Source organism: Eublepharis macularius, chromosome 1, assembly GCF_028583425.1.
Source record: "Eublepharis macularius isolate TG4126 chromosome 1, MPM_Emac_v1.0, whole genome shotgun sequence".
NCBI classification, from domain to species: Eukaryota; Metazoa; Chordata; class Lepidosauria; order Squamata; family Eublepharidae; genus Eublepharis; species Eublepharis macularius.
In genome coordinates this window covers 105,586,753-105,611,128 of record NC_072790.1, presented here as the reverse complement: position 1 = coordinate 105,611,128, position 24,376 = coordinate 105,586,753, and the positions used below count along the sequence as shown (strand labels likewise).

Sequence of the window (24,376 nt, the reverse complement as noted above, 5' to 3'; positions counted from 1 at the left end):
CGCGCCCTGCCCGGAGTGTGCCCAGTGCATGCTTTTCTGGGTTGCCTGCCAGTGGTGGGCAATCTCCAGGGAGCTTGCTACTTCTTGCTGATAGCCAGTGATCAGCAGGCAACGGGGCAAACCCCCAGGAAGCTTATAGTGGATCCATGTTTTGTATGTTATAGTCTGTGGACCTTGCTATGATATGTCATTTCATGTGGAATTTGGAGGTGTTCTGTTAAAAAACAAACAGAATGTTTGTTTCACATGACAATATGTGAAGATCCATCTTTTCCTTTCCCCCCTGCATTCTGTACGTTCTCAGAGACGCTGTTCCTGCAGCTTTGCTTTCTCTCAGCTCAAATTCAGCCGTGATCTAGCTGCCTCCCTTAATGTGCTTTTCTCCCTATCCACAAGTGTTTGTGACCTAGGGGAGAAAATTGGTGCAAAACATGCAGATTCAATTGCAAAGAGGGCCCTTGCATTTTCAGAAACCTAGGTATCGGTTTTCTCTGAGCTCAGGCAAAGGGAGCTGCAACAGGCTAGAATAGGCCAGAAAGGGCACTGAATAAATAATAGTACTGAAAAAACAATGGGATACACTAAACATGCTGGAGAAATTTTTTTTAGAAATGAAAACACTGAAATATCACACTTTTGTTAAACCTTTCCCAGCCAAAAAGGCATTCGGATTACCACGGAATGGACTGGAACAGGCACTAAACAAATAGTAGGAGTGCCAAAAAGTGAGATGTATTAAAGACACTGGTGAACAATATTTCAAAAATGAAAGCATGGATATATCAGGCATTGATTAACCTTTTCCCAGCCAAAATGCATCTGGAACACCATGGAACAGGCATTAAACAAATACTAGAACTACAAAAAAAAAACAGTGAGATGCATTAAGAACACTGGAGAACAATATCTGAGATAATATTTTCTTTGAAAGCATTGGGGTGGAACTTGGTCTGTATGCTCAGAATAAATGGACTTTTAAATTAAGATCAAGGTAAGCTTATTTCACATGGCCATAGCTGAAGTGCTGCTTTTGGCATAGCAACAGAAACATAGATATGAAATACAGCTAGCTTTCTGAGAAAAACATGATTTTATTCAGAGAAAAACATTTGTTTGAATCTTGCTGTTCAAAATAATAGTCTCTGTAAGGTTTTCATCATAACTTCCTAAATATAAATAATAAACATTATAATAACATTTTCCCCCCTTATCCTACACCGGCTCAAAGTGCCAAGGGGGTGGCAACGTATGACTTACCATTCGTGGCTGTCGTACAGCTAAGTGTGTTGAGTTGGGGAAAGCAATGGTGAACTACCCTGTAAAAACTTCACTGCGAGACTCTGTGGATCTCTCTCAACGCGCTATAGGATAGAAAGGCCTGGAGGGGGACAATCTACGGAGTAGCCGAGGGTCGGACACGACTGTGTGGCTTGGATTGGATCGGAATAACATTTTTGCTCATTACTACTGCTAATCTACTCAGAGTCAATGTATAGCATTGGTTACAACGTCAGACTAGGATCTAGGAGAAAGCCTCCCTCTGCTGTGGAAGCTTTCTGGGTAACATTGGGACAATCACACACTCTCAGCATAATCTTCCTCACTGGGTTGTTGTGAGTGTCCTCAGTGCATCCCATTATATTTTACAGCACTATGTGCCTGTTCCAGCTTTTACTTTGTCCATGCAATTTTTACTGTAGCTCAGTTCTCATCCCCCCTCAACCTCTTGCACCAGAAAAAAACTTTTTTTTCTTTCATGATTGATATGTTTATTCCCCCAAAGGATATGTATTATGAAATAAGAAGGGTGATATTTTATGGTGCAATCTGTGACATCAGGATTTGAACAGCTAAATCAAAAAAGCTGATATAGAAAGCTTAACAATTTGTTTGTTAATATTTAATTATATGTTGTTGACCCCAAAAAGTAATTCCCCAATAATATAAATAAGCTTATGAAGCAGCATATTTGTCACCCAGGGCAATAAGCTTTAGAATCGGTATTCTCCCAACCCCACCCCATGCACACGTACGCAGAAGTTATTTGAAATCTTGATAGTTGTCTCTGCAATCACCTTTCCCAGAAACATCAGCCACTTTTCTTTCTCTAGTTTTAGCAGGCCATTTCTTTAGTGTAAATTTTGATGCAGCCTTTGCAGTTTTCATTAATTCATGCATTCTTCTTTCTGAAAAAAACAAGGAGTCCTGTGGCACCTAAAATACCAACCAATTGACTGCAACAAAATCTGTTTGTCTTTGAAGTGCCACAAGCCTCCTTTTTTTGTTGCTTCTTCAGCCAATTAACAATTCTTTTCAGGCTGACTTTGTGGTCTCTAACTCATCTCCCATCACTGCACTCCTTGACATTTTGGTTTTCCTCCCCCAGCATATTCTCTTCCCTTAGTAGTACTGCTTCTCAAATTGGATTCATTAACTAATGGCCACACGCCATACAAGATTCAAAATATTAATATATTGTTTAATAAACTACAGTCATTCTTTAACAAATTATATATATATATATATATATATATATATATATATATATATATATAATTTATAATACAATACACACATATACACACACATATACACACACATATACATACATATATGATTTGAGACTGGCAGCAAGCAATTATGTATATAAGTGAGACCGTGAGAGAAGAGCATCCCAGCAACTTCTACTATCTGTCGTGCCCGATCAAACCATTGCTGCAGCTGAGGAGGCGACACAATCGGTGTGTATTAGAGCCATATCTATAGCACATTTTTTCTGTCTACTGCATAGTCCTCATTTCCCTCTCAGCCTTCTACTCTGGACGTGCGCACGCATCCACTGCCCGCGGGTTTTTAACTAAGCCTGGCGGGCGTCTAAGCTTCTTTCCGAGGTACTGAAAGGGGGCGGGAACTATGGCCAGGCGCCGGAAATGACGGTATCAGCACGGCGTAAACAGTTCGGCGAGCGCCTGGTAACCGAGGGTTCGTTTTTCTAGCAGGGAGGGGTGAGGAGCGGCTGCGGTAGCAACAGTCGCTGCCTCCGAAGCCCGTTGGTTCGGTTTAGCGCTGCCAAGGCCAGGCCGGGCCGGGCCTGAGTCAGGAGGAGGGGGAGCCCCGTGGGCGCAGGAAGACGGCGGGGGGCGCTCCGCTCGGGCTCCCCCTCCCTCGCGGGACCGAGAAAGGACCCCGAGGGTAGCGCTGATCGTGGGAGGGACGTGGCCGGAGCTGCTTCTCCTTGGCAAAGAAGGCAGCGGCGGCGGGAACCCTCGGAAGAGGCGGCTTCGCCTTGCCTCAGACTTCTCTTTCCCTTCTCCTCACCTGGACCGAAGGGCGGGGAAGAGGGGCTCGTTCCCCCCCTCCCCGGACAATGGGGCCGGAGGGAGAGTGACAGATAAGGGTGGGGGAGCGGGGGAGATGAGCCTGTGAACGTCAGGTGCTGCGTGTGCCCGGGGAGAAGGTGCTGGAGGGGGCTTCCCCTTCTTCCTGCTCCAGCCACAGGCTGTCCTCGTCTCCCCCCCTCCGCCACCCTGCGTTCCCTGCCACCTTCCTCCTCCTGGCAAAGCTGTTGACAGGGTCTCTTAGCTGTGGAAGATGGCGACACCAGGGATGAGCTGGCAGCAGCATTATTACAGCGGCGGCTCCTCGACCAGCTCTGGAAAATTCACCACCACCTCTTCTTCCTCGGCCGCCTCCTCCCAGCTCGGCATGGAATATAACCAGGATCTCCATCTCAAAATGAGCAAGAAAATAGCTCAGCTCACCAAGGTAGGCGGCTGCCCTCCATCCTCCAAGTCTCCCTCGTGTATACTTCCTCCCCCACTGGCAGTGTGTTCATTCTGTCTTTCTTAGTCCCACATATTTAGAGCATAAAGGGAAAGATGATCTCCATTCTGACTGCTTAACTCTGGCAAGATATGTTTTTAATGGAAAGCTATTTGTTTCACCATGGTTTCTTGGTCACTTTTTGCAGAGTACAACACTGTTACTTTCTTCAAATTCACTTAAAGTGTAGTGTTGTACATCATTTTGGCACACTTTACAGGGCTATTTTAAACTTTTAAAAGACTGGCTTTAGAACCAATGCATGGAGCTGTATTTTCATACTTAAAATCTAATTTTGTGTACTCCACATTACATGTTTTAATTATAATGTTATATTCAGCCTAGCTGTTGTTGATTTATAAATGTGTTTAGTTCTTTCATTTATTCCAGCAGTGGAATTTTCTAAGGATTCTATTTATCATTCCTTTGCATACTAGTTCTACGAAATGTCTAGCTTTGAGAGTTTCAGGTATGAGTGGTGAGAGGACCTGCGATTCCAGACTATTGATGCTGTAGTATGACCCACTGTATTTTCCTTTCCTATCCAGCAGTCTCACAGTTGGATACATTTTACCTTGTGCTTTCGACTAACTGTGAAAATAGGCTGTGTCCTGATTCATGTATGACTGGTTTCACATGTACACCTAAAAATGTAACTCTGAATGAGGCAAGTGTGTCTAGAAGCAGATGGATCACTCAGGTAACATCAGAGATCTTAATGTAATTGTAGCTTTCTGTCACTGATATACACCTGAGTTTGCTATTACATAATATGCATATGAATGGCCTGTGCTGTGATGTGTTCCCAAGGCCACCCCAGTGAGTTCCAGAGCTCTGTAGATATGATGATGTGCACATATCTAAATGCAACAGATTTTTCAGTACATCACACTAGCCTCAAAACCTCTGTAGATCCAGAGGAGTTAGCCGTGTTAGTCTGTAGTAGCAAAATCAAAAAGAGTCCAATAGCACCTTTAAGACTAACCAACTTTATTGTAGCATAAGCTTTCGAGAATCACCGTTCTCTTCATCAGATGCATGGAGGGCAAGAAGAAACTGGTCAGATATAGAGGAGGAGAGGGGAGAGAGTTTAAAACCTCTGTAGTTCTGGCTTTATACTTCAGAATAATGGTTGTATATGTAGTATAAATTTCTCTTAAAATGTATACACTTCAAAGCCAGTAATTGTGCATCACTTATATAAAAAGTATCCTTTGAAAAAGACAAAAGATATATACATTTTTGTTCTAAAAGAGATTAAGGAACAATATTTGCTATAATGATATTTGGGTTCTTTGAAGCAAACAAAAATTTTCAGAAGCTTAGGCTCCATATTTAGATTTGGGAGTGGAAGTTTACCAAGCTATGTTTCTGTATACTGCATAAACTAGTTCTGTTTGTTGGAAATGCTATGGGATGTCTTCCTAACTTCAGTGTTGTCTATTCTGACAATTCAGTGAGTTGTCTAGTGTTGTTGGACAACTGTATATGAAAAGCGGTAGTGTCATTGATAAGGACATGCTTACTACCATGTGTATGAGAAATTAATATTTACCTCTTAATAACAATATTTTCTTATGTTCATCCCAGTGGCCATTGATATTTGTAGGGCTTTGGGTGAAGAAGGCTGCAAGCAGGCTTTCATTGTAGAAAAGCACTGAAGATAGGTGGTGTATTTCAACTCTTTTGAATTCCATTGGGAGTGCAATAATGTCGATTAATAGTAATTTAACTCCAAATAGAAGAGCAGTGGTGTCAGTTTAAAAATTCATGCTTTAATGGATTCTTTCTCAGTTCTTTCTCAAATGTCAAAAATGTTAAATTGGATATGGAAACATTAACTTGGTAGCTGCTCTTCATCCCATATGAGAATACTTCAGTAACCAGTACAAGATTAACTTTAAAATGTTCAGCCACTTGTGTGAAGGAAAGGAACAATCTGATGTACTGTATGGAAAATGTAGTACAGGTATTTTGTATTGGAGTTGTCCCACAACATGCATATTTTGTGCGAAGTGCCTTTTTTTAAAGATGATGGGAAGAAATAGTAGCATATTGAAGGGACATTTCAGCATACTTTGAAAGCCTTTCTTTCTCATTAAACACACTATTCTGAGCTGCAGCATAATCCCTCTTGTAAAGCTACCTGCAGTACAGTGTATGCTGCTCTCCTATAGTGTTCCACCCCAGTGGGTTTTCTAAATCCAGCTTGGCTACCTTAAGGCTGGCTTTCATACACAACTCACCTAATGAGGACACAAATCCATTTTACTTTCCCTTGTTTTAGAGTACTGAACAAAGAAGCAGGCTCTTGACCACTACCAGCCACAGCAGGCAAGTTTGGCTAGAGGGCTTTGAAGAACTGGCTCGCTGTGTATTTTTTCAGCAGTTTCAGGGAAGAGTAGTAGAGCAGTAGGCCCCAACTGTCTTTAGATTTCTAGAATAGTTAATATAGGAATCATTTACCTTTGCATGTGAGACAAGAGCAATTGATATTAAATTAAGTGATGTACTAATATTATTTTAAAAGGACCTTTCTATTTAAGTGCTCGTCATGAAGGTTAAAAACAATTACTGTCCTCTAGTTCGAATCTAGAAGAGGAAACTGAGAAACGGAACAGACACAAACTAAAACAGAAAAAGTGTTAGTTTTGTGATTGTTACTGAATTTTTGTAAAACTAAATACATTCAGTACAATTAAAACTATGTATGCAAATTGTTCCAACACTATAAAAGCAATTTAAAATAAATATATATTCTAAAAATTCATTATAGGTACAAGTGTTTTAAATCTTTGTCTGAATTGGACTCTTGGTGTTAAACAGATTGCCCAAAGGAATCTCTGCACTTAGTATTTTATTTTTTGCTATTTAATGTTTTTTGTTGTGTGTGTGTATATATAAAAAACTTGAATTCATTACTGAACAAAAATAGGGCATAGAAATTTCATAAAATTGACTCATTTCTTATTCCATGTCAATAGAGTATCTTTTAGTTTTAACTTGCAGACCTGTTCCTTTGTCTGGATCTGCATCAAAGTAAATACATTTATAAAACTAGTTGAGACACAGCAAGTACTGAAACAAATCAGACTCAATATGAGGAAGTTTACTTCTGAGTAAATTTGCAGATGTGAGGAAAATATATGTGCACTCTCCATTGCTTTTTTTTGCCATGGCAGCTAACTTTTATGTGAGCTGTATTAGCTTGTGTTCCTTCTGTCCTGTTTCTCTGCTGTCCAGTCATTCCAAGCCTTGTCCAAACAACCTGAAAACTGTACATCTGAACAACTGTGCAGTTTCCTCATGATATATGCACCTCATTTGTTAAGTCTCTATGCTACAGATGTCTTCCGTACACAGTGCTCTCTCAACCCTTTACTGTCTTTATAGTTCTCTGAATGTAAATCTACTGAATGTATTTAGGAATGTATTCAGGATGTAATGTAGTACATTAACTTCAAGTGCAAGTCTGAAGTCTCTTTCAGCTTTGCTTACTGTCTCTCTTGCTCATCTTGGGGAAGGATGGATATGTGAGTACTACTGTTGTAGAATAGAATCTTTGCTCGTTCTACTAAGGAATTCACTGGAGTGGAAATGTTGGCAACTTGCCTAGAATGCAACCAACACTATTTCAGATTGAAGAGCTTGTCTATATGAAAATGCTTAGGAAGAATTTTTCTGTTTTGTTTTTGATAGTTGTGCACTAATAAGTATAGACATTGCTCAAAAATAAAAGTTGAGAAGCATTGTTGCTGTAGTCTGCAAGTGCAAACACAGTATTATGGCACTTGGAGTTTTACATCAGGCATACTCATCAAATGCATTATTGGACTAAAAAGATGGAAGGTTATGGTTATGCACATTTTTCCATTGGTCACTGGAACCCAAGTGTGTGCAACATGCCTATAAAGCTTGGGTTTCTTCAGCCGGCCAGCATGGAGCATCTGTTCTCTAGAATATTTTATCTTGTGTAAAAAGCTCTTGAGTGAGGAAGGACAGCCTGTGAAAAAAGAACTTGCTTCCAATCCTGTGCTAATTTTGTTATTTTAATATTTTAATTATCACTTGTTCACCATCTTGGGGACCGTATTTTGAGTGGAAAGGTAGCATGTAAATGTTTTAAATATATTTAATTAAATGATTATTTTTAACTAGATGAAATATCTTTTATTTCAGTTATGATACTGGAATGATATTAATTATAAAAGACTAATTTGCATTGTGTGTTGCCTGCAGGATTTATTTTCTCTCCCTTGTAATCCTGGAAACTGCCTGCATTCTTTCCTTTATATATCATCATCACTTTTGGAAATTTTACAGCATTTAGAAGTAAACGCCATGCACTTATGTTGGTAGTAGTTCAGGTTTGTTACATGGCCATCTTGTCAGAAGTATTATTAACTCATGTCTCACAACTTTCAGGAATTATAATATAAGCTATATCAAAGCAATAGTAAAATGTTAATGTCTTTTAAAAATTAGCAGCTGTTGTTCTGAATTCTCTAATGTTTTGACAAAAGATTTCTGAATTTCTTCTAATTTTTACAAATTATATAGTTTTGAAACAAAACACAAGCTTAGACAGTTTTGTATTTTTAAACTTTTATATTGATTTGACCGCAAATCGGGTGGTTGCGGGACCCAGGAGCACTGCTGGAGGGGCAGAATGGCCCCAGGAATGCTCTTGTGCCCTACAGCTGCTCGATTTGGCCCCAATTCAGGTTGAATCAGGCGGCAGCAGGGCCTGGGAGCATGGGGGGAAGGGCCTTGGAGTGGGCAGAATCAGCCCCGTTTGGCCTATGGTGAAATTGGCCTCAGGAGCGTGCCGTGCCACCAGGGAGTGCGCCCAGGAGGCATGTTCCCCTGCCTTTCCCCCCCATTGGCCAGTTAAATGGGGATGGAGGGTGGGAACAGGGGATTCTCCTCAGGACCTCCTCAGCAAGCCCTGTTACCGAGGCTCTCCTTTTATCCCCACAGAGGGGCAACGTGAGTGTGCCTGCGATGGGATAAAGGGTGAGTCGTCACCAACACGGCTTCCCTTTTATATGGTAGGATCTGTCATTAAGGTGGGCTGTTTAAATCCAAACAACAAGTATTTATGTTGCATGTTTGCTGGACATAAGTTCTGCTAATTACGCAACTTGCCCTAAACCAGCTGGGATCCAACAGGCCAGGTGTGATTTTTCATGCATACTGTTTCAGCAGCCACTTCTATTCATCTGAAAGTCAGGGACATCTGAAGAATAGCATTCTAGTAGAGTAAGGAGTTTCTGCCAGGAAGGAAAATTATCAAATTATTTGCATGCAGGCACATAGAAGAGTTTTAGGTGAAGCCTCTGGATCCCTGCCATTGTGATTATGGTAAGGGGATTAGTTAGATTTTGATACAGGTACATTAAACATTGCTTTGCTACCTAGAAAGATTTCTTTTTTTAGAACCAATGTCTCAAAATGTAACACTTCTGTCAAGGTCTGAATACTCAATGAATTAATATACAATGGCAAATAGTTGTACCACTATGCCTTGAACAGCATGCTCTTGGATAAATGCTTCAGGTCAAATGTTTCTGTTGTGAGGGTTCAGTTCAAACAGTTTGTGCCTTCTGAAGGCCCAAGAGATTTCTAATTTTTGCCAGGTTCCCCTGTCCCACTTGCAGACCTCATTGTTACAGCCATACTATTCCTTGTGGTCCCTCAGTCTTTAGGAACAGCATTTCAGGGGAGCACTTTGTGTGGACTGCACTGCAGTAGGAAGGGTATGGAAGAAATGTGAGGGGACCTGACCTTACAGTCATTTGGTTCAAACTCTTATTGCTTTTCAATTGTCTTTTGTTCATTGCTAAAGATTCTTTTTTAAAGATGTTACTTTTCTTTTATATCTAGTTAAATTTATAAATACAGATTTTTAGCTTTATTTTTAAAAGTTCAAGGAGCATAGTCTTTTCTTTCATGCATAGACTAATCAATTCTGAATGGTTCAGTATAATCCAAATTTCACTTACAGTGCTAACTGGAATTGAAGTTTTTAAAAAAGGAATAACCGGTACTACCTCTGAGAACAACAGATGTGAAATGACACATTTGTTGATATATAGTATTTGTGTGTATCTTGCATGATAGAAACCTGTAAGCTATTAAAGTTTTCCAGTAGACCACTATATCTTGTCTCAGCTTATAGCCTTCAAACTTAAAGCTGAGCCTCAGGAGAAAATTGGTTTGGAAGAAGCAGAACAGGCTGTGATGCCTAAAGCAACTTTTCAGAAGTCTTTTAAGATATTTGAGCATATACTCACAACCCTTGACGAATATCAAAATAAATAGTTTAACTTCAGAAAAGATACTAATTCACAGAGGAACAAAGTAAGGCTGCCCCCTTTCACCCATTCTGTTCACAGTCGCTTTGGAACCACTTGCAATAACAATTAGAGAAAATAATCACATACAAGGTTTAACAATTGGTCCTAATACCTATAAGCTGAATATGTTTGCAGAGGACATGCTAATTTACATCACAAACCCAACATCATCTCTCCATCATCTGCAATCTACACTTTCAGAATTTGATCAAATCTGGATTGAAAGTTAATCAAGCTAAATCACAGCTATTGCCTATCAGCTTCACAACTAACACTCAAGCAAATTAACTAACTCTGTATCATTGGACATCAAAGCAAATCTCATATTTAGGTATTGTAAGCCCAGTCAACCTGCTAAAGCTAAATCACTTTAAAATAATTAAAGTGATTTAGGTTTAGCTGCTAAATCACTGCTAAATTTAAATCACTTTAAAATAATTGTGCAAATCAAAGTAGAGACATCTAAATAGAGCAAGTTAAACCAATCATGGCATGAAAGATTTCATCTAATAAAATCTTTTATTCTCCCTAAGTTATTTCTTTTCAGAGCTATTCCAATAATGACACCACTGTCGATTCTACTACGGGAATGGCAAGGAATTTTAAATACATTCCTGTGGCAAAATAAGCATCCAAGAATTGCATTCTCCACACTAAACTAAGAAACACACAAGGTGGGTTTAATTATCCTGATTTAGAGTTATACCAAAAATCACTTAGGTTAACAAACTCACTTCAGATGGTTCTACTTAACGGTTCTACAGATTGGATAAAGATCCTTCAACCCCCTACATAACCCGACAGCTATCCAAGACCTAATATGGAGCATTCCCAGTTGCCGACCACCTGATACCAAGCAAAATATCTTCCTGGCAGTGATTTTAAAAGTATGGGACCACTATAGGAATAAAATCGTATCAGAGACATCGAGATTCACTTCATTTATTTCTCAAAAATGGTTCCCACCAGGCCAAACCAAAGCTTTCAGCTCTAAATGGAGACAATTCAATATTAGACACGACTAATAGACATTGCATCAAAAAAGGTATACTAGAAAAAGCAGAACTAGAAAACACACCAAAACAACCCGTGGTTCACTTACTTGCAACTTAGCCATATGGCCTCTCAAATAAACTTTTTAAAAATCAAGAATAGTTCAAAAACAGACTTTGAGCAGTTATTAAACACCACAGTTTTTGTCCAAAACGGCCTAATCTCTCAGATTTACAATATCCTCTTAGCTTCTTCAAAACCCCAAATCTTAGGTTATCAAGAAAAGTGGCATTACGACTGTAATATCATGCCAGCAATAGAACAATGGAATACTATATGGGCCTCAGGAAATTATTTTTGCTTTCACTTGTTGCTTTCACTATTTTTGCTTAAGGCCTAGTTTGAGGGGGAGGCAGTATAACAATCTAATAAATAAATGAATAAACAATAGAAAATGCCTGCGCTTTGATTCATGCCAGGCAGGCCATCAGTTATGTGGGCCCCACACTATGAAGGGCTTTAAAGGTCACAAACAGCGCCTTGAACTGAACTTGGAAACAAACTGGTAGCTAATATAACTGTTTAAAATAGGTAACATGTTCCCATTGGCTAGCTCCTGACCAGAACTGAGCTGCTGCATTCTGGGCCAGTTGCCAGCAGGGCTGAGTCAGCATGCTTCTCCAGATGCCAACAATAAAATACCCCAGAGTCCCTTCTTTTTCTCCCCCTTGTACTCATAGAGTTTTCAGCTAGGCTGTAATGTTTTGCCATATAAATAGTTTTATGTTATGTTTCTGCTGGTTAATGTGGGAGTTTTGAATATTTGTTACTGTGGTTAAAAATGCAGGCCTCTAAAGCAAGAAGGAGGGGGCTGGACGGGTGAGTGAAGCATGCTGTGATTGGATGGTAGCTGTATCCTAGGGGGCGGAGTGAACTGCACTTTGAGAGCAATGAGGAAAAGTTGTCAGTCCATTTTAGTGAGCCTGCCTAGTTCAGTGAGTCCGTGGGAACTGAATATGGCAAGAGGAAAGATTTACTCTGTTATTCTATGAATGAAGCGCTGAAGGAAAAAGTCTCTGTGTTCTGCTTTGTGGGTGAACTCAGCCTGTGCCAATGTGTAGAAAAGAAGTCTTTGTGATTTTGTCTGTGAATAAACTTTTAAGGTTCTAACCCTATTTTGAAAAAGCCCAGCTTATGAACCTATTCTAAAACCAATATCCTTATCAATACTCTGCAACCATTATACACATGTACTTATAAACCCTGTTTCTGGTTAAGCAAAATATCTTTTTCAGCTAATATAAAGGACCCCTTTTCTACCTCTCAGCCACTCCCACATGTTGATTATTCTGTTATACTACTATCTGTTGCTAAGATTTACTATACAGTAGAGCTGCCTTTGGTGACAGCGAAAATCTAAGGGAACACAAAGGAAATCAGGGAGGCAGCAATTTATAGGTCACAAAAAGTGGCAAAATGCCACATACGCTGTCCTCACTGACCAGAGGCAAGAAGGAGGATAGGAGGAGTGGAGGGTCAATCTGTCCTTCCTCCTTCCAGGCTGTCAGGATGACTACAGGCATTTAGCTGGTTCAACAAGAAGACTGCAAGGCACAGGATCCCGCATGACACCTCTCTCCTTTGTATGGGCACTTGTAGAGATAAATGATCTTGGAAAGTGAGTACTGTGGCTCAAGCCAGTTCTGAAGATCTGGTTGTTGCACGAACAACAGAATGTCTGGTTAACTATTGCAATCAAACATCTGGGAAGAAATCTGTTGTGCAACACAGGATCCAGTACAGCAACACAATCACAGCTTGCCCAAGAGTTGAGAGGTGATTTTTACATTGTGATTAGTTTTTACGCAACGTTATGTACACTTACAAAACCTTTACACTTTATGAAAAGTCTAAATTTGGAACTACTTTGTTGGTGTTTTTGAAGCAAACAAAGATTACCCAGACAGAGGGCACCTAGGATCAGAAGCACTTTCTGTTTTATTATTCACATTTTTTAATGGTTAGGTTACTCAAGGTTGTTAAATTATACAGTGCATGCTTTTATCGTTCATTTTTATATGGGTTGAAAGTAAGTGGAGAGCGCTTTCTTTTCCTGTGGGCCAATATGTAGAGCTGATTCTGAAGTGAGGTGGAAAAAAAGTTTCCCATCAAGAAATTGTTCTTAATTTTTCTCTTGAGGTGGATAAGTAACAAAAAAACAAGCTATATTTTTATTTCTTCATCCCTTAAGGAGATCTTTGTCCATGTTAAGTCTGAGACTGGAACTGTCTGTGTAAACCATTACCATTGTTGTCCAAATTGGACAACACTCTGGTTCCCTTTTATCTATCACTGATATACAAATCAATACAATGGAAATGGAGAAATCAAAACAAGTAAAGAACTAATGAAAATTTCATTTGATTTATTACTCATGGAAAAAAATCAGTGAAAAACAAAACAATGAGAATCCGTGGGCAACACAAAGTAATGCAGTGGAGGCATTTTATGCTGAGCATAAAAGATAGAACAGCATGCAGAGTTTACAGAAAGGTTGCAGGAGGAAGAGAGAACAGTGTAACTGACAGGGTAGCCTCTGCGTCTTTGAGGCAAGAAGAGCAATCCTGTAAGCAGGGGAAGATTGGTATCTTGGTTGGGTTTCTCATTGAAATCAATGAGAATCTGTAGGATATACACCTTTTTAATTGCCCTTAAGTGGGCATCCTTCCCCTTAAATGAGATTAAGCAGGTAGGATTCCTTGAGATAGTAGTTTAATGCATGAAAAATCTTACCATTTGGTTGCTGAACACCAAACTTAAAGGTAGAAAGTTTAATCTCCTGTTGAAATCAGCAGAGAATGAGAATGGCAGAAACCAAAAGGAGCGGTATACCAAGGTCAGTATTGTCTACTCTGCTGGACAGTGGCTCTCCAGAGTCTCAGCCAGATATCTTTCACATCAGCTACAATGTGATCCTTTTAAGTGGAGATGACAGGGCTTGCACCTGGAAGTTTCTGCATGCAAAGCAGATGCTCTGCCACTAAACAAGGAACAAGGTTGCATGCATTGCTTGGGATACTGCAGGATGAGAAAATTGATGTGACTTGCCTAACTTGGCTGCAGGAAAATGACATGGTGTGTCTTTCCCAACTAATTCCCCCTGGCTATGCAGTCTTACACCAACCTTGTTGTGGCAGCTGGGGTGGAGGAGTTGCTATCATTCTTCGTGAGTCCTTCAACTTCCGCAGATCTCCAGTATCTGGGAAAGGGATCCCAGATGTTTCGCTAATGAGTTAGAAACCATAGATTTCACCATTATGTTGCCTTACATATTATCTGTTGCTTTAAATATGTACTCCTATATCCTACCTGTGCTTTATGTTGTTTATTGTAAGTCCTAGAATTGATTATGTTCTGTTTCAGCAATTCCTCAACCCCATACTGGATCCTTGCTAATACTATGTCTTTGTAAACTTACATTCTTGTACCCCATGATATTGTTTGGTCTTGACACTGCATGGAAATGCCTGCCCTTGTCCTTGCCACTAATTGTACTAATCTCACACTATGTAATCCGCCTTGAGTCTCAGTGAGAAAGGCGGAATATAAATAATATAAATAAAATAAAATAAAACCATGGACCCTCCTCAAATCCATCAGACTATTATGGTTATGGAGTCTTTGCCATGAGTGCAGAAATTGAGCTGCATTTATCTAATAAATGTTACATGTTTATACTTACAGGTAATATATGCGTTGAACACAAAGAATGATGAACATGAAGCTTCTATCCAAGCCCTCAAGGATACTCATGAAGAAGAAATTCAACAAATTCTTGCAGAAACCAGAGAAAAGATTCTGCAGTACAAGAGTAAAGTTTCTGAGGAAATGGATTTGAAGAGAAAGATTCAGGTTTTAGAAGAGTCATTGGAGGACCATAAAAAGATGAAGCATCAAGCCCTAACAGAATTCGAAGCTTATAAGGACAGAGTTGAGGATATGCAGCTTTGTGCAGAAGCCCAGCATGTCCAGCGTGTAGTGACTATGTCACGGGAAGTGGAAGAGATTAGAAAAAAGTTTGAAGAGCGGTTACGAAGCTTTATACAATTACAAGTACAGTTTGAGAAAGATAAACGTTCAGCTCTTGAAGAGTTGCGAGCTGCACATAGACTTGAGATTCAAGAACTTATGAAGACTCATCAGAGTCAGAATGCTACTTTAAGTAAGGGACAGGAAAAGTTAGAAGAGCTGCACAGACGGGACGTGGAAGACTTGAATGCTAAAGTTGAAGATCTAAGACTGGAAAGAAAAAAGCTAATTGAGGACTACGAAGGTAAACTCAGCAAAGCTCAGTCTTTCTATGAGCATGAACTTGATACTATGAAAAGGTCCCAGCTCTTTACAGCTGAAAGCCTGAAAGCTTGCAAAGAGAAAGAAGTGGAACTAAGAAAAGAATTTCAAAGCCAAGAATCTATTTTACGAAAAAACCTGGGGAAACTAAAGACCGAATTGCAGATGGTACAAGATGAAGCAGGCAGTCTGCGAGAAAAGTGCCAAAAGCTTCAAGTAGCATTAAATACAGCAGAAAACAATGTACAGGTGAGATTACCATTGTTATGTAATTTGCATAGAAGAAAACTAATTTTAAAATGAAAAGTAGTGTTTAGCCAGTCAGTATATGGATTGTTGATAAAGTTTCAAGTCTTTGTCACTACCATTTTGCTGACAGTTCTTTTTTTTCTTTTACTTTGGTGGGTTCCATGTAGAGAATTTACACTATGTGGCTGGTGGGGTGTCTCCCCCCCCCTTTTTTTTAAGAGTCTCCATGTAACGTGATGCTCTTGGCACTGCTGTGAAAGGGATGAGTTGCCCATCAGGGCTGTGTGCGTGATTGTGATTGTTGTTTCCTCAGTGCTTCTGAGCTGACATGATGAATCAAAAATGGAGGCACAGGGTGGTATACACAAGGCCACGGTCAGTGAATGGGCATGTGGATGGGGCTGTGTGAAGGCTGTCCCTGCTGCCTCTACCCACTCACTTCTGCTTCTACATCAGGGGGTGCTGTTTCTCACCTCTGTATGCTGTGTTTCTTTGATATTTTCTTGATGAACTACTTCTTAAAAGTTGAATCTCAAAACAGTTCAGTATTTTCTAGACAATGCTGAACTTTGTAGAAAAAAGCATGGAAAAGTCTCTACATGAGACATCTTACACAGGGATGCTCAAGTGTAGGGAGACCCAATGTTAACCGGGAAGCATAGTTTAAACTACATGAGGGTAGTTTAAAAAGACAGAACCGGTAGAGATCACTCTTCAGAAGGTTTGTTAATTTCATCTTTGACAGAGCCTTTGGGGAGGCAAAGATAAAACTAACAAACCCTCTGAGGAACGATCTCTGCAGGCTGTGTCTTTTTAAACTACCCTTTTGTAGAGAGGTGGAATTGACAGAGTATTTGCAACTCTGTCTTTTTAAACTACGCTTTCTGACTAACAATGCGTCTCCTGGTGGTGTTTTGCCAACTTCTGGGCATGGAGCAGGGGTCACTGGAGGTGTGGGAGGGAGGTAATTGTGAATTTTCTATATTGTGCAGGGGGTTGGACTAGATGACCTTAGTGGTCACTTCCAGCCCTATGATTCCATGACATCCCAAAGCTTCTAGCAGCATGAGATGCTCACCTAGCCTTTTCACACACTTCCCCCCCCCCCCCCCATGTGTGGCCATAAAAGGCAGAGTGAGCAGCTCCAACTAGAAGTTCTCTAAGCTGCTGGTTCAGAAGGAAGATAAGAAAAAAGTGCACATGGCAGGGAAGGAGGGAGGGATGTGTGCCTGCACAGAAGAACATTTGATGAACAACAGTTACAGGTAAGTGCAATCCTGTTTTCATCATCGTGTCTTCTGTGCAGTCCCACATGGGAGATTAGCAAGCTAACTTACCCAGCAGGTGGGTATGCAGCTCTTTAATGGAAGAGACTCTTCAGGATAGCCTTGCCAACAACTGCATCCCCTCTGGAGTCTATATCAATGGCGTAATGTTTGATAAATGACAATGGTATAGACCAGATGGCCACCTTACACAAATCCACTATAAGGATGCAAGTTGAAGGCTGACGAGGTGGATTGAGCTCTTGTAGAGTGTGCCCTTATGTGCAATGGGCATGGTTGTTTAGACTGAATCCTTAATGAGCCAAACTATTCCATTTGAAATAATCTGTGCCCTTTAAACAAGTCAAAGAGATTAGGGTTCTTTCGGAAAGGAGCTGTCCTGTCCAATTAAAAGCACAAAGCACATCTAACATCAAGGGTGTGCAAAAGTCATTCTGAATTGGTTGCAGGTGTAAGGAAAAATACCAGTAAGACAATGTCCTGATTTAAATGAAAAGTGGAGATGACTTCTGGCAGATGGGGAGGCTCGGATGGAGGACAAACTTATCTGTGAACATCTTAATGAAAGGAGGGTCACATCTCAGAGCTTGTAATTCACACACACACACACACACACCCTCCTAGCCAAGGTTAAAGCCACCAGAAAGGCTGTTTAGCTGTCAGTGCCTTAAGGGAGCAGGTAGCTTGAAATATTTATGAATGTTTGAAGTGAGAACCAAGGAGAGACTCCACTGTGGAATCAGCCTGGTGCTGGAGGATATAGGTTTGCTAGACCTCTGAGAAAGGACCTGATTGTGGCTGAGCAAAGAGAAATTTCCCTCTTACGTTGTCATGGTAGGCCAAAATAGCTACTTGGAGGATTTTAATGGAGGAATTAGCAGCAGAAGGAACTTTCTGAAGTGAACATTTATCGGAACATGGAAATACACATCCTTTAAATCTACAGTAGCGTACCAAACTTGACCTCTTAAGAGGTAAAACATCTTTTAATGACAACATTCAAACCTTTTTGGAAACTATAAATTTGTTTAAGGAATGAAAGTCTAAAATGGGGTGGGACTCCCATGACTTTTCTCCACAGTGGAAAACACTCAGTTGGTACAAACTGGAAAACACTCAGTTGGTACAAACAGATGGAACCGGTTTTATGGCCTATTTTTCCAGAAATGATTGTACTTCCTCTTTGAGTAAGGTGGGAAGAGGTTGGACAGAGGAGGGATGTTTGTAGGGGTTGTCTTGAACTCCAAGCAATAGCCTTTATTGACTGTGGACAACACCCAAGCCTCCTGGGTGATCGACTCTCAAGCCCACAGAGGAAGAGAGTGGCTGTCTGACACTGCACAAGAGGGATTGATATCAAAAACTTTGTTGATTGTAGCCAGATGTATCCTTTGGGGATCGGAAATAGTCTTTGATTCGGTTTGGAAGTATCTCCTCTGAGGCTGAACAGGGGCTGAGAAGGAAGGCTGTTGAGAACCTCTGGATAATGTGTGCATCAGTTGAGAACTGATTGTATTTATTATTATAAGGCGGATATGACCTTGAAGGGTATTTCTGTTTGAATGGATGTGGGTAGAGACATGTGATACCCAATGCTCTCGCTGTCACCTTATTGTCCTTAATTGCTTTAAATGCCTCATCTGTAGTTGACAAAAATAGGTCTGCACCTTCAAAGGGAAGGTCTTCCCACCTCATTCTGTGCTAGGGTGCTAGTTCTGTAGTTCTTAGCCATACATGCCTACTTATTACAATAGTGGAGGCCATAACTTCCGGAGAGCAAACTCCAATATGTCTGGCTGTATTAATCTGTTGTTCGGAGAGCCTCAGAGCTTCTCCTTGCAACATTTTTGCAAGCCTTTGCTTGTCTTCAGGAATATGGGCCTGTCTTTTCCCATAAGAAAAACTGGTAGCGGGCCATGATGGCTTCATAATTACCAATTCTAAAGGTTAAAGCTGCCGAAGCATAAACCTTTCTACTCAGTATGTCTAGTTTCCTGCTCTCCTTATCGATTGGAGCCAAATGGCCCATGGTCTTTTGAGGGCCTTTCCCTTGGAAGGACTCAGTGACAATAGAATTGGCAAGGGGGTGAATAAAGAGAAAACCTGACCCTTCTTGTTTGATCTTATACATATTGTCCAGCTTCTTTGATATTGATGGAGTTGAAGCTGATCTGGACCATACATCTTTGGTCATGTCAAGTATCCCTTGCATAATCGGAAAGGCCACCGGTGTGGCTGCTTCCGAGTGCAAGACCCTGAAAACTGGATCTGAAGAGGTTGGAGCAGAGCAGGCCACCTCAATGTCCAAAGACCTCGCCATCTAAACTAACCATTTGGTGTACAAATGGACATCCTCATTTGGGGAAATAGTAGAATCTTCAGTAAGGAAGTCTGGTGGAGATGGTATTCTAGAACCATAGTCGGAAATGATGTAGGTTTAGTTTTAATTCTTGGTTCAGAGTGAACCGAAACATAAGGGTCTTCTTAATGGAAGAAGTAATGAGGGGGTAGGCATGTACTTGGCAAGCCTTCAAATCCGTAAGTGTTGTAATGGTAGGGGGAGCCATACAGAGAGTAATAGAACCAATGGCATCTATGATGAGGAGCCAGTTCCAAACGATTGTCATTTTCAGATGGAACTGAGGAACCCTTTTGCTTTCCAGAGGCTGTATTGGTGATGGCAGCAGTGAGTTTCAGGAATCTCACCTTCTGAGAGAAATGAAACCAAAGTGAGATGATATCTGGGAATTGGGAATGGAGTTCTTAGAACCTTTGAGAGGCTTGATGCAACTGAAGTGGTCAGACCCAAAGTGGTTAAGACCTATGCTCGTAACCACTACACCAAAGAGTGGCGGGACTCTAATCTGGAGAACTGGGTTTGATTCCCCATTCCTCCACTTGAAGCCAGCTGGGTGACCTTGGGTGAGTCACAGCTCTCCAGAGCTCTCTCAGCCCCACCCACCTCACAGGATGAGTGTTGTGGGGATAATAATAATAATGTACTTTGTAAACTGCTCTGAGTGGGTGTTAAGTTGTCCTGAAGGGCAGTGTATAAATAGAATGTTGTTGTTGTTGTTTAATTTAATTTATTGCATTTATATTCCGCCCTCCCTGCTTCAGCGGGCTCATTGTTGTTGTTCTGGCATACAAGAAAGGGTCACAAGAGCCAAATACCAGCTCATTCCTTTATGTACTCTCTTGATCTGTGTACATTCATATTAAGTCAGAGATCACCATAGCTGTCAGATGACCATCTAGCCTCTTCTTAAATACCTCCAAGGAAGGAGAGCCCATCACCTCCTGAGGAAACCTGTTCCATTGAGGAACCGCTCTGTCAGGAAGTTCTTTCTAATGTTTGGCCAAAAGCTCCTTTGCTTTAATTTTAAGCCATTGTTTCTGGTTCAGCCCACTGGGGCAACAGAAAACAATTCTGCTCCATCCTCTATGTGACAGCCCTTCAAATACTTGAAGAGGGCTATCATATCACCTCTCAATCGCCTCCTCTCCAGGCTAAACATACCCAGCTCCTTCAACCTTTTGCTCATAAGGCTTGGTCTCCAGTCCCCTCACCATCTTCATTGTCCTCTTTAGATATGTTCCAGCTTGTCAGCATCCTTCTTAAACTGTGGCGCCCAGACTGTACACAATACTCCAAATGACGTCTAACCAGAGCAGAGTAAAGCGATACCATCATCTCATGTGATCTAGACACTATACTTCTGTTGATACAGCTACTAAAACTCCTAGATCCTTTTCACTCCTGAAGCACTCTACTTGTCAGTCCTCTCCAACAAGATGAGGAACCATTTACAAGCACTCTTTGAGTACGATATATCAACCAGTTACAAATCCATCTAACAGTAATAGGATCCGAACCACATGTTACCAGGAGGGTCACCAATCTTCAGCAGGGCTTTTCAGGGGTGCAGTAGGTTGTAGCAGGTGAGAACAGGTGGGAAAGCTGCATAGCTGTGTCCAAGCCAATGTGAACATTTCTTCTAAATCTCTTCTAAAGACTTAATAGTTCTTAAACATCTTTTAAAAGCCACATTAGTGTGCTACTTTAAAAGAAGGAATTCCATGACAGAAGATCCAGAGGAGTTAGCCGTGTTAGTCTGTAGTAGCAAAGTAGAAAAGAGTCCAGTAGCACCTTTAAGACTAACCAACTTTACTGTAGCATAAGCTTTCGAGAATCACAGTCCTCTTCTTCAGATGCATGACAGAAGATAAAACATTAAAATATTAGTTCTGTATTCAAAACTTTATTTTGAATTAGAGTCCATGGCCATTTCCCCATGGTCTAAAAATAGCACGATACTCATGGAAGACTGGCTTCTTTGTGGAATTTTTGACACCATCCGTTTACAAAATGGAGCCAGGCAGCCACAAAAGCACCATCATCACTGGATGGTGTCAAAAATTGCGCGAGGAAGCTGGCAGCCTCCTGTGTATATCGTGCTATTGTTAGACCGTGGGGAAACGGCCCATATTTTGCTTTGCTTTCGTTATGCATGAAACTGACTCAAGTGATTCAGTGTGCCACTGATACAAGAAGAGTAGGAAGAAGGTTAGTAATATTGTTACATCCATTCTTCTCTCATCACATTCAAATGCTTATCACTTTGCCCCTGGGCAATTTCACTTTTGGGGAATTTGCAAGTGTAAGAAAGTGATGATGACGTAGTCTTCCCCATACATGCACCTAAATGCTACAATGTCCTGAGCATAAAGCCATGGTTGCAACCCTTTCATTTGATGTACAGAAGAGGATGTGCCATATGTACTAAGCATGAGGACAAATCCATTTGCTGGAGAGAGAGAAAGAGAGCAATTGTTTCTCCAGCAAAGCTGATACTGTTTTGGCTGTTGTGAGGTATAGAAGGGGATATCAATTCCCTTTCCCCTACCAGTTTGGTGTAGTGGTTAAGAGTGTGGGACTCTAATCTGGAGAGCTGGGTTTGATTCCCCACTCCTCCACTTGAAGCCAGCTGGGTGACCTTGGGCTAGTCACAGTTCTCTGGAGCTCTCTCAGCTCCACCCACCTCACAGGGTGTTTTATTGTGGGGATAATAACATACTTTGTAAACCGCTCTGAGTATGCATTAAGTTGTCCTGAAGGGCGGTATATAAATCGAAAGTTAGTATTATTTATTATAATTTAAGTTCAATTTTATCCAAGACTCGAATTTTAGACTTGGTTTAATCTTGTTGTCTACTATTAAAATGTAAAAACTTTTTTCTTATACCACCCCCACCCCCGGTTCTTAAATTCTGTTCTATTTCCCATTCATATTGGTTCTTTTACTAATTCAATTGTTATCTGAAAATGTTCTGTGACTTCAGGCAATCAGAAGATCTCATTGCTTTTCAGTGCCTGTAAAGTCTATTTGATTTTCATTCTAAAATACTAAACAATGAAGAATCTTTGGTTTTCTTTGGAATTTTGCATAAACTGTTGGCTAAATAATACAGTCATTAATATTTAGCACAATGGTGTTTTCAGTCTTCTGTCTCTATGCATTTTAAGTATTTAACAATTTTCTATGACCATGATCTAACATAGCTTATGTCTTGGAAAAAGGGTAAAAATTGTATATTGTGTACGTATAATACATGACATTGATTTCCACACAATGAGAGATAGCTTAATCATTCTTTTTTCTTGTTTATTGTAAGCTGCTTTTTAAATTAACATCTTTTAAAAATGAAATCTCATTTTGGTAACAAGAACATAATATTTTTTTCTAAACTACATCTTTACTTGTCATACAAATTAACTTTGTCAACATGTTTATAATATTACTAGATAATTTAGTATAATTGAGTTTTAAAATTGTATTTACAGGAAAGGTAACAGCAAAGGATTAAATTTAGTAAGGGATTGTTTGCTAAGGTCATTTTGTAGAAAGAATACTCAATGGTTATTTTCATGTAGCACCAATAATACTTTGAACATTGGGTTGGATCCTGCTTGGGGAAGTAGATCTTTCCTTGCCATCCTTTTCTTTTAAAACCCCTTGAAAACTTGTGCAGTTGGGTGAGAGAGCCACATGGAGAAATTGCCACGAGACACAGAATAAGGAACAAGAATTTGGTGCCCCCCCTCTTTTCTGGCATAGGAAGAATGGCAATGCAAACTTTCATGCAAGCAGTTTATGCAAGAAAGATGTGGGCCATTTCAGTGATTCTAGTGCCTCTCTGTACCTTGTGATTATTTTGTCTGTGAGTTTCCCTTGATCCCATCATCAGCTTTATGGGCATCTTAGGGGGCTGCTGGATATGGTTGACAGCTGTCAGCATGAGATGTGGGGCAGAGACATGGGGAAACACTCTCAGCCCAACAGTGTGATTAGAGGTATGTGATCCAGGATTCATGATCCATCTTTATAGCTAGATTTATGCCGATCTGGTATAATCTGGCTATTGTCACGGGCTGGGCCAGCCCAGGCAGGGTGGTTCAAGTCCAAACCTTAATGCCAGAGTCTGAGGGGAGTTCCAAGAGCAAAAGCCAGGTCAAACCGGTGGTCAGAGCACGAGATAACGCCAGGAGTGAGTCCAGAGTCCAAGAACAAGGTCAGGTACAATCCAAGATCATTTACCGGTAGTGTCAGGTCCAAAAGTGGGCACGGAACACGGAGTGGTTGCAGGCAGTAGACACGTTGCTTCCACGCCCGGCAGTTCCTCCAGACTGGCTCTTATAGCCAGGCGTGGTTTTCAGCCAGCTGCTGGGGCTCCATCCTGACGCTACTCATCGTCACTCTCCAGCAGCTGGCGTTGGCTCAAGAGGCGAGCACTGTGCCGTCTGTCCTGCAGTTCCAGTCTCTGGCGCTGCCGGCGGCATTCCTTGGGCGTGGGTGAACCTGGGGGGGGGGGTGGCAGCTCTTGGCTGCGCTGCACCTGTAGAAGTCCCTGGCTGAGCTTCCCCTGTGGTGTTGGAGCTAGAGGGTGCTGGTGTCTCAGCTGCTGGCTGCAAGCTCTGATCAGCCAGCAGCTGTTGCTCCTGATTGCTGGCTTCTGCTGAATCAGGGCTAGGGCTGGCTACACAGGGCTCCTCTTCTCCTGAGGAGTCCTGGCTGGCTACACGAGGCTCCTCTCCTCCAGAGGAGACCTCACTCTCAGACTGGGCCATGACAGCTATGCTGGATCTCATAAAATAATCCAGGGAACTGAAATCTGCTCGGCTGAATTATTTGGTCGCAGGCAGCTGCAGCAGAGGCAGAACAGCAGAGAGCAAGTGGGCAGTGGTGTGTGTCTGGTGATGTCATCCTCTTGTTCATCCCCCTCCTGTTCAATCCTCCCCACCAGCCCTGCAGCAGC

At 41.1% G+C, this 24,376-nt stretch overlaps 1 protein-coding gene across 6 annotated transcripts in view; it reads left to right on the top strand.

Moving 5' to 3' along the window:
• Nucleotides 1–3,005: 3,005 nt before the first annotated feature.
• Nucleotides 3,006–24,376, top strand: part of FAM184A (family with sequence similarity 184 member A) — a 110,397-nt gene continuing 89,026 nt past the window's right edge. For all 6 annotated transcript variants that reach the window (XR_008597080.1, XM_054981115.1, XM_054981124.1 and 3 more), the window contains exons 1-2: nucleotides 3,006–3,765; nucleotides 14,919–15,773. Coding sequence is in view for 5 of the 6 variants with exons in the window: in XM_054981115.1 (XP_054837090.1) it covers nucleotides 3,592–3,765; nucleotides 14,919–15,773 (1,029 nt within the window). In the remaining variant the exon portion in view is untranslated. The remainder of the gene's footprint in view (nucleotides 3,766–14,918; nucleotides 15,774–24,376) is intronic.